General features: G+C 46.8%; 1 protein-coding gene across 1 annotated transcript in view; it reads left to right on the top strand.

Annotated features, from left to right (window-relative positions):
- Window positions 1–22,759, top strand: part of Chchd6 (coiled-coil-helix-coiled-coil-helix domain containing 6) — a 204,991-nt gene that overhangs the window by 166,361 nt on the left and 15,871 nt on the right. The window contains exon 6 of the mRNA XM_021190791.1: window positions 273–343. Coding sequence (XP_021046450.1) covers window positions 273–343 — 71 coding nt within the window. The remainder of the gene's footprint in view (window positions 1–272; window positions 344–22,759) is intronic.

The following is a 22,759-nucleotide window of genomic DNA, read 5'->3' as shown; positions in this document are numbered from 1 at the left end:
AAACTTTATTTACAAGCAAGGTAGCCAGCAGATTTGGCCTGTGAGCTGCAGCTTGCCACTCCCTGAACTAAAAGTTATCATGCTTTGCCTTCAGCAGTCACTTTTCTGGGATTCCATCACAGTGATCAGCATGCCATGGGAGCTAGGACCTAGGCTATGCTGATACCAGTTAAGATATTAGCATCTGACCAGTTCTATTGTGATTGTGTCCCACAAGCTTCTAGAAGAAGATGGTAACCTTTGGTAACTAATTTTGTGTTTTCTCTTTGTAGAATGCTGAGCTGTATAAAATGTCTTCCCAACAATTCCATGAGGCGGCTTCAAAAGCAGAGAACACAATAAAGTAAGAATCTGCTTATTGTTCTTTGTAAACTTGCCTGCATTTGTAGAAATCCCCATGTGTGACTTGAAACCTGCTGCCACCTGCCTGATGGCAAATTTCTCTAATAACAAGACAGCCATCTGTTCATCAGCCCCCTCAGTTGGGCTGAAGGTAGCCATTGGCCATCAGTAATTACCCAGATTAGCACACAGCTCTTCTCAGCTCTCAGTGTGTTGCAGTGGGCTGCAGCTACTGCCATTTTCTGGGGCAGCAGCTGCTTTGTTATCTAGCTAGGTGAGGGGCAGTGAACAGGCTCGATGGGGTCTGGGGATCAGCCCTGGCCCTCTACCTTATGAAGAGTGGGGGATGGGGATGAGAGTGTCAGCATTTCCCCTGTGGGAGCCTCCTGTTCCTGCTGAACATACAGTGCTCCTCATGCTCAGGACACTCATGCTGTGCTCCCAAATGAAAAAGGCTCAGAGAGGTCAAAGATGCATGTGCCAGTACTTGGCCCCATCTGCCATGTTCCTGTGCTGCTGTCCATGAGCACTCTGAACCAGGATGTCAAAAACAGGGAGGCATAGGCTTTTTCATGAATCATTTGGGGTATAGATTCCTGGGAAAGGAAAAACCTTAAGTGTGAATATGGCCTGTGTGTCAGGAGACTGGGATTCTCTGATGGACTATTAACCCCTTCTGCTCCCTTGGCAGTCTCTCTCCCAGCAAGTTAGGTGAGACACCAGAAAAGCCCGTCATGGTACAAAATGGTTGGCTATGACACAATGAGAAGAAAGTGTCAGAGGAGGATTGCATAGCTATGAGGTGACAAGTAATTGTAAAAGAAAATGCTATGGATATTTGTAAACCATGTGGAGAGCCAGGAGGATAGGGTGGAGAATTGGGATGGACAGTCAGAACAGACCTGAGGGTATGGTGGGGTACCATAAGGAACAGGGTCCCCCTTGTGAAACACTTGTAGCTCCGGGATGCTGATAAGCAGGACCAGGGAAGGAACAGAAAACAACAGTCTTGAAACCTTAAGTTCTAGGGACAATGGGAGTCTATAGTGTGGGTGGGCAGGGCTTTCCCATCAGGTGGAAGGAGACTGGAAAGGGATGTGTACACAGCCGTGGGAATGTTGCCCTTTCCCACCACCCCCACGAGCCTGAATAGTACATATCTCCTGAATGACAGAGGACATTTAGGTATGTGTCATCTGCCTACAGGTGTCCTTGCCTTCATGGAGGGACAACAGAACCTATTTTATAAAGACTTCCTGGGCCTTAGCTTCACCCCAGATTGTGAAAGCCTCGTGCCAGACTGGGAAGGAGGATGGGAGTCAGGTGATACCCACTGTCCCTATGAGACGCCTGCCTCACTATCAACAGGAAAGTAAAGCTGCTTCACCCTTCAATACCTGGTGCCCTGCTGTCTGCCTTTGTGAACCTGACTTCATTGTCAGAGGCTGCTTTTGCATCCTCTTGACCTCTGAAGACAAGGTAGAAATGGACCAATATGGTTTTTATGAGGTGAAAGTCTTGTGTGTTTGTAGCACACCTGGATGACCACTGCTTCTTGCTGAACCTATATTGAATAGTAGTGCTTTGCCCACCTTCAGTTTGGTTCTCTAGTATGCTATTACTGCTCTAAGTGTACACACGGCTAGAAGGAACTGGAAAAGATGTCAAGGACCCTTTGCCTGAGATCACAGCTGGTTGGTATAGTTTGTATCTTACATGTCACACCCACCCAAAGTTACATGTCACATCCACCCAAAGTCACAGGAATTAAAGACATGATCCCCAGCCAAGATGCTGTTGTGAGATGGTAAAGCCATTAGAAGATACCATCTAGAAAGGGGGAGTTAGACCATTGGAGACATAGCCTTGAAGGGCATATTGGCCTTCCATCTCCTGCTTCTTGCTTTCTAGCTGCTGGGAGGTAAGCAGGCTTCCTCTACCACAAGTTCCCTACATCATGTCTTGTGCTGCCACAGGCCCAAAGCCTCAGTATCAAGTGACCATGTTCTAAAGCTTCTCAATCAATAAGCCAAGTAGACATGTCCTTTTCCCCCTGTTAAGTTGATCTGACACAGTGGACATGTAACAGGCCTGGGGCTAAAGCTTAACTCAGACTGTTTCAGCACTCTGTCTTATGTCTGTGTCTCTGCTGTCTTTCTCACATGCTCACACATAGACACATTGTACAAAAACACATATTAAAAATAATAATTGTTTTTGAAAGGGGGGTCTGGAGAGATGTCTTAGTGGTTAAGAGCTGACTGCTCACCCAGGTTCAATTCTCAGCACCAACATGGAAGCTTTCAGCTGTCTCTAACTCCTATTCTGGGGGATCCATTATCCTCATACAGACATACATGTAGGCAAAACACTAATGAACATAAGAAATAAAGTGTGTGTGTGTGTGTGTGTGTGTGTGTGTGTGTGTGTGTGTGTGTGTGTAAAATAACTGTTAGTCACCCCATATGGGTGCCGGGAACCAAACTCAGGTTCTCTTCAAGAAAATGATCTTAACCATTGACTATCTCTCTGGTCCCTCTGCTCTAAGAACTCTCTGAACCTGGGGTAGGTGGCTGGGGCCTTAGACCACTAGGCCTGACCCTCTGGCTCAGACCTCAGCCCTGAACTTACTAGCAAGTCACTCCAATCAGTGAAGTCTCTGTTCCTTCACCTCTAAATAGGATACACTTTGTAATACCCTACATGATGGCACACAGCCTCCATAGAGAAGGGAGGCATAGGATCGTGTCAGCTGCTGATGGTGGTAGCAGCATGACTTTTGGCTAGAGGCTGGGTCAGCAGTTTCAGGAACCCAGCTGGATCTCTGAATTTTGATCTGGTCATAAGGATTGAGTCCTTGTCAGTGAGGTCAGTGTTCATGTGAGAGGGATGCTAGGAAGACACCTTGTCCTTCCCATCCTGAGAAGATCTGGGGAGAAGGCACTGTCCATGAAGCAGGGCTATGGGCCTCACTGCCCAGGAGCTGCCACCCCTTGGGCCACATGGGTATCCAGCCTTTAGGACTGAGTTCAAGAAGGGGATGTTCTTTGTGAACCATCTGTGAGTCTCGGCTCCACCAGTACTAAGAGATTTTAATAATGGCAGCCATTGAGTCACTTCACAACACTTGCTTGGTAGAGAAAGATTTGATGAATAGAGTTTCTAGAATACTGTCTTTTCCCTCGTGTAGTAAACAGTGCAAAGTTAGAAAGTATTTTCCTTAAATATCAAAGGAAAAAGTGTTTGTGAGATTTTTCAGATTAGCAAATGATTGCAAATTGCATTGTAAATGTCACAGGAATGAATGCCAGCTGCTAGTGGCAGAAATGGTGGGAGTTTCCTTCCAAGACAGTGGAGCATTGCTAACAGCTCTGAGCAAACCCAATGATGACTGAGATGGTACACCCTGTGTATGTGGCGTGGCTCCTGTCCCGGATAGCATGCTAGAACTGAGGTTCTAGCTAGGAACAGGGCAGCTTCTTTCTCTACCAGGAAGAACCTAGTGACATTTGAGATATGAAAAACAGTTTCTTAAACTGAATTGCAGAGAAAGCAATTTCCCTGCAAACATTCACAGTGGTCTAATAGTACTGTGAGATATGGTGTACAAGTTAGGAGTGTCCAGCAAGGAACCTGACTTAGGCTGGATTTGCAGAGGAAATGACATTTGAACTGACTCTTATGAGATGAAAAGGAGTTGCCAGAGGAAGGAAGGTGTACTGGATAGCTTTGTGTCAACTTGACACAGCTGGAGTTATCACAGAGAAAGGAGCTTCAGTTGGGGAAATGCCTCCATGAGATCCAGCTGTAAGGCATTTTCTCAATTAGTGATCAAGGGGGGAGGNNCCCTTGTGGGTGGTGCCATCTCTGGGCTGGTNGTCTTGGGTTCTATAAGAGAGTGGACTGAGCAAGCCATGGGAAGCAAGCCAGTAAAGAACATCTCTCCATGGCTTCTGCATCAGCTCCTGCTCCCTGACCTGCTTGAGTTCCAGTCCTGCATCCTTTGGTGATTAACAGCAGAATGGAATTGTAAGCCGAATAAACCCTTTCCTCCCCAACTTGCTTCTTGGTCATGATGTTGTGCAGGAATAGAAACCCTGACTAAGACAGAAGGGGAAGCTAGTTTCAGCATGTGCAAAAAGCCCTGAGACAAGAAGTCTTGTAGTTCACTTAAGGAACAGAAAGATGACCAGTGTAGCCAGAGTAATGGGCAGGAAGAGAGATGCAGATGAAGTTCCTAGAAGTAAGCAGGGGTTACATTGAAATCACATGGTCTATTTTCATTTTATTAAGAATGCAAAGTGCATCCATGTGCTGTTTAGCAGCACCTTAAACAACTTTGGACCTCATGGGCAGTAGGCCAGAGGAGCGCAGAGGGGCTGAACACTTACTTCTACAGCATTGCACATCAGTGCACACAGACCTCTGAGCAGCCAGTGAGACAACAGCACAGGCATCTGTGTGCAGCACACCATGTTTGGTGATCACAAGTGGTGGTACTGATGATTTAGTGCTCTGTATATGAAGCTACTGTTGGTCATTATTTCAGTGTGTGCTCATTCTACTTTACAAAGAAAAAAAATCAGCCATAATGTAGTGTGCTCTATGACTTGGACAGTGGCTGCTGCCATCTTATAGATGCTGTGTCTCAGTTGCATCAGGAGGCCGCACCAAGTGATTGACACATGCCATCAGGGTTTGCATCATGTGATTTGGCTGATTTAAGAGAGAAATAATAAGCTGCTCTACTACTGTTCACATGATGTTGCTAACAACACGTTTCTTCAGAACAGCTCACTGTGAATGAGCAGTGGATAAGCTTACCACACCCAGCTTTATTTCCTTTATCTGTGGTCATGCCTGGGAATTCTCTCTTGAGCATATAGCTTTGCTACAGCATTTAAGTTCTAAGCTGATGTATTTTCATTGCAATTTAATTCAATTTTTTAAATTTTTAATTCTGATTTCTTTTCTTAAAGAAATGTATTGATGATTTTCTAAACATTGGAGGATTTTCTACTTTTGGTATGTTTGCTCTCTAGTTCAGTTTGCTAATTAGTGACTTGAGAACAGGAGAGTGAAATCTCTTGGAAACTTGATTTATAATCCAGTATATGGTCTGTTTTGGTACCTTCCATAGATTCTTTTCACTGTCAGCTTCACTGAATTTAAAGTTACCTGGAAGACACCTCTGTGTGTTGCCTTTGAGTAGAGTCTACCTGAAGAGGGAAGACTTGCCCTAAATGTAGATAGCACCATCACCATGGATAGGATGGGAAAGGGGAAGGAGGGGATGAATTGAGCAATGAATTTATCTTCCTGCTTCTTGTTCCTGCAACTATTTGCTCCTTTGGGAAAGAATTCTTGATTCCAGAACAGGAGTGTTTCTGCCAGGAGGTACACTCATCCCATTGAAGTAGAAGCCGAGATTTCCCTGGCCACTTGGGCTCCTGGTGTCCTTCACAACTGTGATCCAGCCCACTAAAAGAGAAATCCAACTGTTTCTCCTCAATGGAGGTAAGGAAAATGTGTCTGGAGGGCAAGAGGTCCTTTAGGCTACCTCTTGATGTCCCATCGACATATGATTAAGGTCATCAGGAAACTAAAACAAGCCCATCCAGGAAGGATGAGAAATGGTCCAGATCCTTCAGGAAAGAGGTGTGAGTCACCCCTCTAGGTAAAGAACCAAGACCTGCCTGCTGAGGGTGGAAGGAATGTGGAGTGGGTAGGAGAGGAATGTGCTTTAAGTACCAGAGAAAGGAGAGGACTAGCCTTTGTGTGCATTTAAAAGGGAATTTTTTATGAATTAGCATTATTAAGCAATATTAATATATATGATTTGAGCGGATAAACCAAANAGCAGACCACGCCAAGGTGATTCCACNTGAGAGGTTTATTAAGCAGGGATGGGGAGCGGCAAAGTGGGTAGAAGAGTAGAGAGAGAGAGAAAAAAAGATGAGAAGGAGAAAAGGGGGAAGGGGGAAGAGAAGAAGAGAGGAGAGTGGGGGGTGAAGAGAGGAGGAGAGAGCGAGGAGGGGGTGATCCCCTAATTTATANGGAGAATGACATCACACCAATGAGGGTGGGGACTGAGCCAGGTGAGTTGTGGGATTGAGGGTCGTTGTCCTGGCAATGCAGGTCTAGTGTCACATGGTTGGGCCAGGCCTTGGAGTGTCCTGGTGCTAACAGAATTCTGCAGTGAACATGTCCTCACTTCACTGGGTAAAGTTGTTTGTTTTGCTCATGTGCAAGTCACTGCTGTTGTTACTTGGTTCTTTACCTAGAGGGGTGACTCACACCTCTTTCCTGAAGGATCTGGATCATTTCTCTTCCTTCCTGGATGGGCTTGTTTTAGTTTCCTGATGACCTTAATCATATGTTGATGGGAACATCAAGAGGTAGCCTAAAGGACCTCCTGCCCTCCAGACACATTTTCCTTACCTCCATTGAGGAGAAACAGTTGGATTTCTCTTTTAGTGGGCTGGATCACTCACCCCTGCTGCTCTTCTCCATCATACATCTTTCTTTGTGTTCCTGGTGGTTCTCAGCTGCAGGTCAGGCACTGTAGAGGCTTCAGGGATAATTTCTTTTCAGAGATGTCCTTGGTGGCTGCTCAGATGAAACCGGCCATCTTATTCTCAGGGACTCAGCTGACTAGTTCCAGTAGTCTTCCTGACAGTTAGCTGAGTCACCCTATCCCAGGGTGTGGCTCCAGAATGGTTCCTTCCTAAAGCTCTGAACCATGGTTTCAGTTTCTCCAGTCATGAGAACCTTCTGGAAACACCCTTTCTGAAGCCTTTACATGAGCTTCTTAGCCTCTTACTTTAAGTGGCTCTGGAATTTATAAGTGTTTTAAAAGAAAAAGAGAGCTAAGTTTCTAGCCTCCCTCCTAGACTCCTGGGCCTTGAGCTAGCTATGTGGCAGCCTCCCAAGGAATGCTATTTCTTTGCATCCCTGTGAGATCACCCTACTGACCTCCAGGCCTTCACTGAAGCCATGAGCTAATAGAAATGCTGTGGGGAAAGTGACCCAAGAATGCACAGCCACCTCTGCAGGACCTTTCTCAGGTCCTGGCTTGTTCATTCTGGTTTCCTTGGTACTTAGACACCTGCAAAGACTGGCAAGGGAGTGGCAAGGGAGTGGAGGTCTCCCTCTGCTGCTCCACTGCTGCTGGGGCAGAGCTAGTAGCCTCTGGACTTAGCCAGCAAGTTCAAAAACCAGAAAGTTTTAGTATAACTTTGGCAGAGCTGCTGTAGCAGCACAGTGGGGTTGGTCCTAGAAAATTCCCATTATCTCCAGAGGCCTGAGTCAAGATCCCGACGATTCCAGCCTCCAGGTCAGTCTTTTTGATGAGGCAGATAGTCACAGTTTGGGGGCTCTTGTTTTGGAAGAATTGAGTTGTTGGTGTAGATATGAATACCCAGTGTGTATGCCCTTCCACCTCACACAATCACTGTGGACGGGATTGCTCTAGTTTTCTGAAGGAAGAGATTAAGACCCAAGGGAACAGCCTGCATTTATTGTGCCACATCTATTTTTTATGACAACCTTCAGTCCTCCTCCCATGGGATTCATTCACAGCCTGCCTTAGCTTCTCATTGTCAGGAAGCATGCAACTGTCCTCCTAGACCACAAAGAGCCAGCTTTACAGAATCCAGATCAAGCTAGGAGGAAGAGGGTTGTTAACTATTTCCTGAAACCTCGTCATTGTGCTCCTAGGACTTTGATCCAAGGACTTCTGACTAATGTACCTTGAAACTTACTGGTTTGAGCTGCTACCCTCCCTGGAAGATAAGATTTAGTACACAAACTGTGTTGGTGACCCACTGGAGTCCTTCAGTTTGCATCTACTTAGTGAGCTGATGACAGTTGACTTATTAAGATGGTGTACATTGATTTGAACACAAAATAAAGCAGCATTCATTCATCGTTCTTAATGCAGGTAGCATTCAGCTCTCTCTGAACTCAAGGGAAGCCAGTGGCTCAGTTCCCATCAGAGATGGTTCAGTACATCCAGTGGATGGACAACATGGCACAGGTGCTTTGTGACACCCTGTGTGCCATCTTTTTCCATCCTAAGGCAGAGGCTGTATCAATGCAGGCAGACAAGGTAGCCATGGCAGGTTAGTCGGCATCTCAAACACAGTGACCTGGTGTAGAAACTGAAACAACTCTGGTGTCTTCCTGTGCAAATTCTTACAGAGAACCACTTTGGTGGGCATAGAGGCAAGCCTCTATTATTCTCCACTTGGTTTTCCCTACTCTACCTAAGGCCAGGGACAAATTACTAATACACAGGCTGACTGACTGACTCAATGTTGTTTGAGAGAAGGGGAGGGGAGAAGAGAAGAGAGAGGAGGAGAAGGTAAGACACAGGTGTGCATGTGCTTGAGCTTTTTCTAAGCTGCAGGGTCATTGGCAAGACACTACTCCCATGCCACTGCAAAGTGATGTCTTTTGGGGAAAGAAAGAGCCCCAATGAAATTGAAAAGAACTGGTTTCCATAGCATGATGTTTGGGGGTAAATGGTTGGATGCTCACCTGCTCCAGTCAGCAATGGGGTACACATCACAAGTGGACCCCAGTACCCTCTCACTGAACCTGCATGTGGTTCCCAGGATACTTTAAGCATTGCCCTCCTATGTCCAATAGCAGCAGTTGGATAAAATTTTGAGCTGGAATCCATTTGCCACCCATGGGTCAGATGAATTCAGTTGTTAGAATTGTGAGTCTGAGACTATTTGGCTCCCACTTTCAGAACAGACACTGTTGGGTTATGTGTCCTTATATATCCTGCTCTCTGTGTGGCATGTCCTCCCATTTCTGTCTAGATCATTCTTGCTTAAGCTCCTTTTCTGTTTGCTGTCCTGTAACCAGAGTTCATTCAGTATCATCTATGTCCCCACCACCCAGCCCATTGGCATGGTAGAAGTTCACCAGAAGGGTGGGTAAGGAAGCCGTTGTCCCAGGGTAACAGGTAGGGTTGGGAGAGAAAACATACGGTTCCATGGAAGCCTCTGCCACAGGAAGCAGGATCTGCCCAGAGCAAGGACTTTGAGTTCAGTCAAGTGCTTATGCAGATCACAGTTGTGTGCTGCTTAAGGGTATGGCCCATGACATATCAGAACTACTGTCGTGATTAATATTATTTTGGAGGGGTTTACCCCACTTAGATCATTAGTTCCCAAATAAAAGAAACCAACTTTTATATTTATAATAAGCCTTGAAAGCACTAGAACTGGGCAGATATCAACCCTCTCTGCTATTTGACCCTGTTAATAACCCCGAGATACCATTTTCCTTGTTCTGCCTGGGCCGCTCCTACACTCCATAGGTTGGCCTTCATGGCCATGCACTCACAATACATGCACTACCCCATGGTGACTTCTCTCTCCCTTCTTCCTCCTGGTCTTCTTCCTCTGTGGTAGTCCCTGACTGAGACCCCAAACCCAGCAACCTTTGCTCCACCCCCTCTCTTCTGCCTAGCCCAGGCTGTAGGTATCTTTATTAACCAATCAGGGATAACTTGTGGGGCAAGGTTTACATAACAAAAACTAATCTTCAAGAGGATCTCCTTGTCTTGGAGCAACCAGATCTTTGGGTACAGAATTTAGCATTTGAATATATAGCAGCATCAGACCAACCCACTACAAACTACTCAGACACATTTCTGAGGAGTGTCTAGACAGCACTGGGATGTGCTTGTTAAGCCTCTAGCAATGCAAATAATGCACACACAGTATGCACTGTTAGTGCTAGCTTACATATTAGGAAGCACACCTGCCCTTGATACACAATGTGTGGTCACAACTGAATCTGGAGCCACAAGGGCCAGGGAGGGAAGGCTGGTACCTGGCAGCTGTCCTTGAAGAGCCCTGCCCTAGAGGTACTCTGGATATAAGCAGCTGTGGATGGAGCACTGCAGTGGTTTCTAGGTGTAAAACCCCAGAGCAGCTCACTCCAGCTGATAGACGACTCTATAGCTATTGACTCTGGAATAGCAGGCGCCACAGAGGGTGAGCCACAGTGGGATGGGTAAGCACGAAAGAGAGACACTGGGTATTGTATCTATATGCCCAAATGCCACATGACACCTGATGTTCTCCTCTTGGGAATGTGGTTGCATGATACAGAGAGGCAGGCAGGTAAAAGCCACCCTCCGGGTGGAGACTGGTACTGACTTCAGGGGGCTTAGGGTTTTTTTGACAGGGCCAAATGAGACGGTAGGATTATCTAAAGTGCTCACTTTGAAACTGTGTATTTGTGGGTAGCCTGTATAATTGAAATTAGGAAGATTATTACTAAAGGGAATTGAGGGATGGGGGAAATAGAGATTAGGGCTGCTGTCTCCTTACCAAGCAGCGACAGCTGTGACAAAGGGTAGCCTGTTCTCCCTTGGACCTAGACCCTGTCTATGGGTTTTATCAGAAAAAAAAAAAAAATACCCACGCTTGACCCCTGAGACACAGACAAGCTGATTGAAGTGCAGGTGTTATAGACTACAAGAAGACTTCCCAATGCTCTGAGGACCTCAAGCCCCAAGGCCAGCTTCTAAGAATGCTGGGCTAGGGACAAGTGGGACGAATGATGTAGGAATTGCCAGCAGTTTTGTGTTCCCTACTCTGTCCTGTCATGATGAGTGCTAACCAAGTCCTAACTAAGCCCTGCAGGCCTGGGTGAAGACATGAAAGGCCCCACAAGGAAGGACTGCATGCCTGACAGGAAAGGCAGGTATAGTCTGTGTCCTGAAAAGAAACTGGCAGCAGGCCCACTGGCACTCCTCAGAGAAGCAAACCTATCTGAAAAGCAGCAAGGCCAGAGACATGAACTGCAGCTATGAAAACTCAGGTGAGGTCTAGGAAAGAACTTCCTGACTTGCCATGAGCCTTTGTAATGTCCAGCCTTTGTCTTCTACCAGAGTGTTTAAGGAGAAATAGTGTGGTGTGTACTCAAGAGTGTGGCCCGTGCTGTCCTCTGTCTCTTCTCCCCTGGTGAACCATCAGTATCTTTCTTCTAGGAAGAGCTGTCAAGTATTTTACTTTGGGGATACCTGGGACTAATCTATGGCCTGTGTTCTGGCACCTGGGCCTACCATTGGCAGGAGGAAGCTGGGAGTTCTGTGTGTTTGTCTGGAAGCTTCCTCCTCTTACTGTTTTCATCATTCTTTCTCCTAAACATGAGACTGAGTGGTGTGATCTCTGACCTGGTACAGGCCTCCTTCCTCAGCTGCAAATGAGATGTGGTCCTTGCTGTGTCTGATAGCAGTCTGCTCTGTCTACGCATACCCTCTTCCCAGGCAGATCTCACTGCTTTTGTCTTAACCAGGTCTCTGTAAAGACATCTTGGCAAACCCCCTGACTCTGTACTGTAAAGCCCTATCTTCACAGGGCCCAACTCCATTCCCCCTTAGTGCGGCTTTTTAGCCATGCCTAGTCACCACAGTCTAGTCTGCAGAGTGTAGGCTTCTTGCTGACAGGAGCTTTGTTCCCTTCATCTTTGTAGCCCCAAACACTCCCAAGTACTCAAGGGTCTCTTAGGAACACAGAGGCCCCTTGGGAGCAATGGGAGCCATGGAATATGGTAAAGCTCTCCTGGAACAGAGACCATGGCACACTAGTCTCTGCCTGAACTATTGGGTGGTGACATGAGCTGATCACAGTGGGGCATCTGAGTCCCTAGAGTTCACCAGGCAGCCCCAGAAAGATGGGCAGGCAGCTCTGTGCTTAGGAGACAGAGTGAGTGGAACCTACAGGAAGGTTCTGGTGAGGTATCAGGAAGGCAGGCCTGAGGTGGCAGAGGTATTCACTGCACAAAGCCAGATGTTGAGGCTGGTTCTGGACACAAGGCCAGTAGTGTGCAAGAGCCATTTGGAACTTGCTCTGCAGGCTGCAGCAAGTCATAAAAAAAAAAAAAAAAAAAAAAAAACTTTTAAAAGTGAGGAATTGATAGGATTGGGCTTGTGCTTTAGAAAGATAACTGGCAGCCTTGGGGAGGACGAAGTGACAGTGTCGAGAGCAGAGACAGGACTCAGCACTGCCAGCTGGAATGACTCACCCATCCTGCAGCCACAGGCTGCAGTGTTCCAGGGACAGAGAATGACAAGACCCTAGCCGCCCGCTCCCAGGCAGTAAAGCAGACAGTCTGCAGTGAATGAGACAAATACAAAGTGTATGAAGGAATATACATATACATATACATATACATATACATATACATATACATATACATATACATTAGAGAGAGAAGAATATGGGGAAGGGAAGGGAAGACTATGCTACTGAATGATACAAAGTGCCATGGAGGATACAAAGCAGGACAGTATGGAAGATGATGACCAGGGCTGCACAGTTGAGAATCACAATGGGCTTTGGGCAGCACAGATGCAGGAGGAAGGTGGGTAGGTGCTGTGGAGCTCTGGAGAACAGGGACACCTGACCAGGCCCTGTTTGTGCACTGTTACCTCCTGTGTTGCAGGCTATGGGAAGAGGAGCAGGTCTGAGGACCATGGGGTGACATGTTCTTTACAGTCTGTGTGTTCCAAAGGCCTGGAGCTCATACTTGTCCAGCCAACACCCACTGGGTGGGTTTGGAAGCACTGGCCATAGGCTTATGGGAAGGGCTGCCTCAGCCCCAGGCTTTCTTTATGTTCAGAGATCCATGACTTAAAACTGAGCTTAGAAACAGCAGTTTAGTAATCCCTCCCCTTACAAAGACAGAACTGGCATTTCATTCCCAGCTCTATTAATGGGCTCACTTTGGGAATAAAGCCAGTCTCCCTGAAGACAGGGCTGGCGCATCTCTTTGTGCCACTTTTGTTTTCTTCTGAGTGTTACATTTAGATTAGCTTCTGGGGATTAAATGGTATTACAGTCCAATCTTTTCTTTCTCCTTTTTTAATCAGTAGAGAGGTGACTGCTTAGCAGTGTTGTTGTTAGATTATTTTCCTGGGTTGTGTCACCTCCCCATTCCTAATCTTTGGGGAAAACTTGGCTGAGGCTGTATCTGCTCCTGACTTGGGAGGAGCCAAGCCATCCAGTGCAACCCTGGGGTGTGCACAAACTGCTTCTCTAGGAAGCATAGCCTGGCAAGGGGTAACAGTGTCAGTGAAGAATCCCTCAGTGCTGGATGCTGTCAGTGAGTGCTGCTTACCTAGTGCTAGCTGCTGGGCTCTCGCCTGCCAGATTCCCAAAGGCCTGCCGGGCTGGAGGCAGGAGAACCTTGTCTCTGGCCCTGACATCTAGTTCTCAGGAGAACAAGGTGGATGTCACAGAAAGATGGCTCAGAACAGCTGGAGATTCAGACAAGTGTCCTAGGTGTAGTCTCTAAACCATAGCAAAAAATCATATCTCTAGCCATGTGTCGGTTCACCTTCCAAGAGCTGACATTGTCTAGCTCCCTTAGACAAGCCTTTTGTAAGCACGGGTGTAGGTCATTCTTGGAGCACCCACCTATGAAGGTTGAGTCACCAGTGACCAACCTTATATCTTCCATCCCCGGTCTGCTTGGCCTGGAAATTAGCAAAGAGCATCCATAACGACAGCTTAGATGAGTCTCACAAGCTTCCTCTTTCCCTGTCTACGGCTCTAACAGTTAGGTGGCAGGATCTTTCATATTCCCCTGCCTTGTTTTTTCCTCAGCCCTCAGGGGAGAGGTGTATGTCTCACTGGAGTCCTCCCCTTTCACTGCTGCTGTGTTGTAGGCACCATCTCCCTCATCCACAGACTGTGCTCTGTTAACAGTGCCACACCCACCAGATCCCCCTTGGAAAACTGATGCCTGCTGACTCCTTAGCTGACTCCACTGGCCATTGGCATAAGCTTCCTGCATGTTCAACTCCACATAAGCTCAGTTTGGGCCCTAGGATCAGGACCCAGTGTCCATTCCATGAGTGGCACTCTAGGTAGACTCAATCCAGCCTGGGGACTGATGTTTGTAATTTTGTATCTTGTTACTTCTCATACTCCACCTTCTAGTAACTTGTTGGCCACTGTTCTTCATACTTCAGGTAAGTCACTGATGAGCCTGGAAGTTGTCCAAGCCTAAAAACATCCATTAAGACTTCTACCATGTGCCTTTGTTCAGACAGTCCTGGGCCAAGTCCCTGGCCATCACTTTGTGTTGATCATTCCATAGCTGTAGGCTGGATGGTGAAGGAGAACCTTCCAGGAATGTAGAGACTGGAGCTGTCAGGCCATTAGTGCCCACTGCCATAGCCAGGATTCCTAGAGAAAGAAAGATGAGATGGGGAATGTTTGTTCAACAGACTTGTGCATTACTTTTGGAGGAAAGGAGATATGGGAGGCAGGGGCCTTATGTTCAACAGACCCATGCATTCCTGCTGCTGTCTCACCAGTCTCTTGAAGCCAACCCAACATCTACTGGGGTGATTTGACCCCTCTAGAGTGCGCTGTGCCCATTCTCTGCTGGATGTACCAGTAGTGGCATGCTCTTCAGACTGCACAAACTGTGTTCTTGACCACAGTTCAGTGGATGGAGGGGGTGGTAGACATGGGAAGAAGCATGGTCCTCTGATCATCCTCAAAGACCTTTCTGTGTTTTCTCCTAGCATTTGTTCTGTATTCTAGGAAGAAGCCAGCTCCATGCAGTAGCCCATGGGCTTTGAAGCAGAGAACCAAATCCTGTCAATGTCTCTCCCATAGTGGCCCCTCTCAGCCCCAGTTGTATTGTCTCCAACACTTGACCTCTGTCTTAGGTAGGGTTTCCATTGCTATGAAGAGACACCATGACCAAGGCAACTCTTATAAAGGACAACATTTAATTGGGGCTGGCTTACAGGTTCAGAGGTTCAGTCCATTATTATCAAGGCAGAAAGCATGATAGTGTGGCCAGGCAGGCATGACACTGGAGAAGGAGCTGAGAGTTCTACATCTTTTTTTTTTTTTATTAGATATTTTCTTTATTTGCATTTCAAATGCTATCCTGAAAGTTCCCTAAACCCTCCTCCCGCCCTGCTCCCCTACCCACCCACTCCCACTTCTTGGCCCTGGCATTCCCCTGTACTGGGGCATATAAAGTTTGCAAGACCTAGGGGCCTCTCTTCCCAATGATGGCCGACTAGGCCATCTTCTGCTACTTATGCAGCTAGAGACACGAGCTCTGGGGGTACTGGTTAGTTCATATTGTTGTTCCACCTATAGGGTTGCAGACCCCTTCAGCTCCTTGAGTACTTATTCTAGCTCCTCCATTGGGGGCCCTGGAGAGTTCTACATCTTGTTCTGAAGGGAACCAGGAGAAGTGTAGCATCCAGGCAGTTAGAAGGGTTTCAAAGCCCACCTGCTCAGTGACACACTTTTTCTAGCACGGCCACACATCTAATAGTGCTACTACCCGGACCAAGCATTCAAACCACCATACCCTCAGTAGCTCCCAAGCGGTGAGGGCTGAGTCCATCCTACGTTCCTTCTCAGATTTGTGATATGAGTCTTCATCTCCTTCACAAGCAGATAGGAAGTCGTTTCTGTCACCATTTCATTCTCTCTCAAGCCCAGCTGAATATATGCTCTCCTTGCTTCTTTCCCAAGAGCCCCACAGCCTGGAGTACAGAGAATGAGGACTGTCGTGGCTCAAGGTTCCTCTTCCTACTGCCTGGCAGCCTCTTCCTTGTAGCCTCCTTGACCCAGCCAAGGTCATCATGAAGCTAGCAAGGCATAGTATGTTCCTGTTCCCTTGGTGGTAGCTTTGGTACAGCAATGGCATTGGATTGTGTGAATTTTTGTCCTGCCCAACACCTGGAGCCCTGCCTGGCCTTAGCCCTGCAGGACTGCCAGTCTTCCCTTCCCATAAAGAGACAGGATTACCTATTTATCAGTAAATGTTCTTTAAGCTTTAACTCCATTCCAGATGTTCTTTTACTTCCCTCTGGTCCCAGCACACACATCTGATGATGAAGCCAACCTTGGTCTGTCAAGCTGGCTCTCAGCCTTCTGAGCCAGTCTCTGGTCCCAAGAAGGCTGTCATGTTTAGCCCTTGCTTACAATCCTAGTTAGAAGGATGGACCATAGAACTCTTGTGCTTGTATTGTATGTCCCTTGAGTCCATGCTATGGGTTAGGAGCTAGGGAACTCTGCCTTCACACTCTTCTGCCCTGGCTACTAACTCAGTCTGCACAACCTCAGATCATTTTAGCTTGCCTGGTTTTCCCCTCCTTCTCCTCCGTGTATACCCAGCCCAGAGCTTTGCAGGCTCTAAGGTGATTACCAGGAGAAATGGATCCAAACCCTTGAAAACTCTAGCATATTGCTCTGGTTTTACTGCACTTAACAAGAGATCTGGTTCAGATAATGCAGGAACTGAATAACAAGACCCATGAAGCACTAAACCTGTCTACATCAGAGAGCTGTCCTTTCCCCATTCTCATGATGAAGAAATTGAAGTTTTGCTTGCTTTCCTGTTCTGGGTTATCCAGTGGAGGAACAGGATAGAGGCAGGATTCAGGGCCTGCCTTGGAAATGTAAAGTTCTATCTTGTAGCTGCTAATGGTCAGCTTGTGTGAGGGTCCAGAAGTTCTAGTCATGTGTGGCTTGGAGAGTAGAGCTGCTTCAAGGCCTCTGCTGTGCCCTGCTGCCTGAGAGCCTCCCTCAGTAGCCTTCATAACTCACCACTGCTTCATAGGCCCATGGGCTCATATCAGGCTATAAACAGGTCTGCTTAGAATCACATGGGTTGTAGAGTCTAGCAGTCTGCAAAAGCAGAGACCTCAGAACATGCACTGCCTGCAAACTCTCAAGTGGCCACTGTGCACCCTGGAGTGAGACTGCCTGCCAAGTGAGTGTGTTATAGCCAACCTATTAAATCACTCGCCCTGTAAAGTCCCCCAGGGAAAGCCACTAAATCTGGGTTGGCTTCTGAGTTGCCTCGGGGACCCTAGAGATTGAAAAGACCTACTGTTTTTTCCTGTGTGAACAGCTGTCTCTTTTCTAGGGCCTGGGCCTTGAATGTAGAGAACATGGGTCCCTTCTGGAAGGAAATGTTCTATGCCCTGTAGCCTCACTGACCCAAGGCCTCACATTTGAATGTGCCTTCCAACTTCCTGCAGAGTGCACACATACCAAGTGGCCAGGCACAGTGGGCATGCCAGGGGTATGAGCACAGGAAGGACCTAGTGGTTGTGCCAGGCCCGTGAGAAGATGTAACAGCTGCCCCTCTGTTGATCGAGATGCTCTGTAGCTCAGGACTCCTGCCTTTTTAGGAGTCTGCATCCCTCATCTGAAGGGAATTCTTTTACTGTTCCTAACAAGAGCCCAGTTCTAGGGTCAAGTTCTTGGGTAACTTCCAGGGAGCTTTGCTCCAAGCCTGGGAATGTGAGGCCAGAGTCAGTCCTGCCCTGTTAGTGGGCTTGCCAACTATGCCAAAAAGTTACCTTGGACCTCAAATCCTTGTCTGGTCTGTGAAATAACTGGACCACAGGTTCTCGAGGCCCAGAGGAGTATTAGTTCCACTTGCTTCCCAGGCCTGCTTCCTTTTGAAGTGTTGGCTGTGCCCTATCCCTCCTTTCCTGTCATTTCTAGGATCCAGATGAAATCTCTGGAAGCTTTAAATGATTAATTAAGTTACGTACTAGTGATGAGAGTTAATGCTGTAATAGCCCACATTTGTGAGTTACAGAATGTTTTCCTAAATAATAGGCATTGCTTCAGCAGTCACTGAAATACCTTCTAATAACAAGATTTCTTCACAGTTCATGGTTTTTTAAGTTGTATGTAATACAATCACAATCAACTGCTGCTTTATCTTTAGCACAAAAGCCAAGTCAGACTATCACACAGAGATACACCTGTACACCACTCTCCTGCATGCATGAACACACAGCCTAGCATCAGCTCCCTCCATTCCCTGTGGCATTCTGGAACAATTCTTCTCTCTGTTGTGCTAGTAGTCCCTAAGGCTCCAGAGACACACTTCTCTATAGCTGAGGAAGGTCTATGAGGAAAGTGTGCCTACAGCAGATTCCTCACAGAGTTTGTGTGTACTTTTGTATTGTCAGGCTCACTCTCTCAACTTCACTGGAATGCCTTCCAGTGTTCTGTATGATGGTTGTCAAGAATGCCTGGGAGTTTTACTTAAATTAACAAGTGATTGCCCTTCCCATTAGCTCTGCAAACAGACCCTAATTAGTGAACTGGCTAATAATGGTTGCCTCTGGGGTCATTAGTCCTGACAGACAGTGTTGGCGGTGTTCCGGGCACTGCATCACTGTCACAAAGCATGTTGTCAGGCTCTACTGGAAGTTGAGTCTGGGAACACATGTCCTGTTGGCCCCTCCTTTTGTCTTTTACATTGTTTCCTTGGCTCATTAAATTACCTATGGATTAGAAACATGGATTTTTAGAATGAAGACCAGAAAAGTGGTTAAATAGATTCTAGATAAAATAGTTTTCAAGAAACAGTTGTGTTAGTCTGGGACTCATTTAAAAACAGTGTTTTGCCCTGCAGCCTTGAGCTTCCCCAATGAGCACAATTACCTTTCCCCCTCAGGATGCTCAGCAAGTATCTTTAACATGCCCCTCAACCCCAAGTTGTCAAGGAACAGGAAGATAACGTGGCAGGATGCAGAGGCAAGGCATCTGTCTAAGACATGGTACTTCTCAGGGCTCATACCCTTTGAGAGTCTCCTGCCCTCCACAGGAGTGGTCATCAGGCCTAGTACAGCCTGATACATAATTATTTGGTTTCTTTGAAGTCTAGACACCCCAGGGATTTGCAGATATAGCTTTATAGTAACTCTGTGGAAGTCCCAGGTTGGTGTTTGAGAGGTGAGGGCAGCCCTGCAGGGTGAAGCAAAGTTCTACAGAGACTAGCATGCAGGCCGGGAGCCACCATGACAAAAAGGTGCTTTGCATTCAGATGTTGTTACCATACAGTCTTCCTACATCTGCTCAAAATATTGTGCTGTTTGGTCTAAACATCTATTTAAGCAAAGGCTAGAAGGCTGTTTAAAGACATAAAGGGCAAAGAGGGTATTCACAATACAAAGCTTAAAGTGAGTCATGGATGTAAAATGTATGACACTTTTCATATGATAAAAGTGAACAAAACTGCATTTCAGTGTTCATAAGTAGCAGAAGTGAATCTTATAGAATTTTTTCTTTTAACTGTGCGAAGGTGATGAGCAGAGCAGACTTAACATGCTCTCACTGAATTACCATCGTGACCACAAGCTTTGAAAGGCAGAAGCACAGTGTTGGTTGAGGTGGAAGGCAAGGTTTCTGCTTCCACTTGGGACTGAGGTGACAGGAAGTGCTGGGAAAGCCATCGAGAGAAAGGCCTTGGCTGCTCCCCTGGAGTATATACTCACTTGATCCCTGCACTGTGGATGGTTCAAGCCCTTCCGAGCCCAGCAGCCCGTGCCTCTGGACAACTGCCTAGTCTCTTTGCTCCTCACGTTCAGGAACAGAGCATCCCTACAACCTGCAGACAGGCCACCCACCTTCACATCCCTGTCTCATGGCTTCCTACCCTGGGCTAAGGCATGTTCATGGTTCCTTTGCTCTGAATCATTGTGCTTAGGTGGGAAGATAGTGAGATGTAACTGTTATAGCTTGGATTGAGAGTATCCTCCACACATTTATGTCTTGAAGGCCTGGTTTCTGTCTGATGCTAATAGAAGGCGGAACCTTTAAGAGGTGAAACCTAGTGAAAGGAAGTCAGGCTTCTAGAGACATGCCCTTAATATGGGGAATCCCAGACTCCTGTCTCTTTGCAACTCGGCCACCATGAAGCAAGCAGCCTTTCTATCATCAACTCCTGCTGTGGTGTACTGTGCAAAAACAACTGGGATGAGCAGCCATGAACTGAAACATGCCAAGATAAACATCTCCTCCTTTCAAGTTCTGTGTCTCAGGCATTTTGTCACAGTGACAGAATGTGGCTGACATAGTCATGTGTATAGAGTACCCAGTTCAGTAAAGTACTAGTCCTAGGCTGTTGAGATACTACTAGGCTCACCACATGCAGCTGATGACATATGACTTGTCCCCTCTGAGATGTGCTGCCAGTGCTAAGTCCACATGGATTTCAACCACCCAGAACAAAACTCTATAATGTCTCATAACACCTTCCTGTTCTTACATGTTGGGATAACACGTTGTTATATCTTATTAAATAAAATGTACTATTGAAATTAATTTCACCTGCTTCACTTTTGCCATGTAACTATTAGAAAACTATAAGTATATATGTAGCTTGCCTTCCACTTGTACTACGAGGCAATACTGCCTCCTCTTCCTCACGACCTGCATGCTTCCTACTTTAGCATGCCTACCACCATGACTGCAACCCTACCCAAGAGAGCATGTGTGTCCCCAATGGAGAGAATTGCACTGGGTCCTGCAGGTGACGAGTTGGAGAACAGCATCACTCTTATAAACAGCAGTTCCTCTTGTTTCTGCTTTGAGCACAGGGAGGTCAGGAGCCATCAGTAGGCAAGTGAGAATTCGCCCAAGTGGCTTCTGAGGAGAGGGTACTGTGACTTCTACTTCACTGTATGGTCACTAGACTTCTTGGTTTGAGTATAGCAAGAACTAAACTGGCTTTGAACACAGTCTTCACCCTGACTCCAAGAAGATGAGCCGAGTTCACATGGCATGAGTGTAAACACACAGAGCACTAAGCAGGGTCTGGCTCAGGGTGAGGATGAGCTGTGTGGAGGCTGTGCTCATTTGTTGCCATCACTGACTCTTAGAATGTAGCACTCCGTTTAGACTTTTCAAAGTTGCGTGTATGCATGCGTGCGTGTGTTTTAACATCAATCTCATTAAAAAACAAACGCCAGGATTTAAAATGAATGCCTATCACAACAAGAAAGGACAAGTCCGTCATCGGGGTGTTCCTGTGCCCTTCCTCCTAGGCTCATGTTAGTAGGGCCTTGTCCTAGTCTGCTTTCTGTTGCTATGATCAAAACCAACTTGTGAGGAAATGGTTTATTTCAGCTCATAAATTACAGACTATAATCTAGAGAAGCAGAGAAGGAGTTCAAGTCAGGAATTGAAGCAAAGGGGTACCCTGCACTGGCTCCCACTCTCACATTAGGTACCTCCTCTTACAGCCTAGGTTCACCTGCCCAGGGATGGCACTGCCCACAGTGGCCTGGGACCTCATGCATCAACTAGCAATCAAGAAAATGCCCCACAGATATGCCCATAAGCCAGTCCTCTTGATATAGTAGAGGTCCCCTCTTCCCATCTGTGTCAGGTTGACAAGATTAACAAAGACACACCAGTAGGCACCAAGGCAGTGTCATCCACAGACCCTGCAGACTCCTAGGCCCCTCCTCAGGACTGACCTAGGCCCCTCTCTCATCCCTACTGTGAAGTCTCTACAGAAGCTCTGTTTGTCACTAACATGACCAAGGAGGCCACCTTCTGAAGTTTCCTTCCTTTGGGTGTTCTTTCCCAAACACCGACTCCTCCTGCATGCCTCTCCCTTAGGTCTTCATGTAGACAAAGGGTGGGAGGGCAGTCATATTTATCAGACTCTTTCTGTGCTCTTGGGAAATGACATTGAATACATTTTCTCCCATTTATTGCCTTATTTTATAGGCAGTAAGATGGGGAGTCGCCAAAGTGATGGCACTCACCGAGGTCACAGAGCTGATGAGCAGCAGCCGCAGGTTTCTGTCCAAGTCAGCCATCCTCCATCAGCTGTCACACAGGAGGTATGGCAAGGGAACATGGCTGGCACAAGACTGACAGTGGAATTTTAAATGCCAGGGGCTTGGGTTTGGTTTTGTCTTGGGAAGCCATCAAAGTGTCTAAGCTTTGAAGTGACAGGATCAGATGGGTGTTTTCAGGAGATAATTCTAGGAGCCGTGTATTGTCTGCTAAGGCACAACTCTTCCATCCTAAACCCAAGTCCAAGAAATTACATTTGTCTATCTGATTTCATGCATATGCCAGCCTATTGTTCCAGCCTGTCTTTTTCAGTCTGTATAACTGCCTCACTGTGTACACACATGTGTGTGCATGTACACACCCATCATGAATGGGGGGCATAATTTGGCAGAAGACTGACTGCAGCTGGCTTCTTGCCATGCAGCCACTGGCTTATGACAACTGTGACTTGTGTTTCTCACATACCTGGGTAGTGATGGAACAAGATGGGGATACTGAGAAATGAGACTATCCCCTCACAAACACCCTGGAATTCACACCTTTTCCTAGCAACATTATTTGAGACTTCAGTTTTGAATTTCCGAGGAACTGGCAGTCTTTGCATCTTCTAATTCAGTGAGTTTTTATTGAGTTCCTACTGTGTAGGCCAGGGCTTTTGTGCCTGGTGTCTCCTGGAGGTTTGTGTCCTTTTATAGTTACTAAAGATAAAATGTGTTTATATGAAATAGTACTGTGACAAGGGACACTCAAAATTCACTTAGGTCCCATGCTGAACACTTGCCGTTTGC

The sequence above is a fragment of the Mus pahari genome, chromosome 2 (genome assembly GCF_900095145.1).
Source record: "Mus pahari chromosome 2, PAHARI_EIJ_v1.1, whole genome shotgun sequence".
Taxonomy (NCBI): Eukaryota; Metazoa; Chordata; class Mammalia; order Rodentia; family Muridae; genus Mus; species Mus pahari.
Note: the sequence above shows the minus strand (reverse complement) of the source record. Positions and strands in the feature narration are given on the sequence as shown.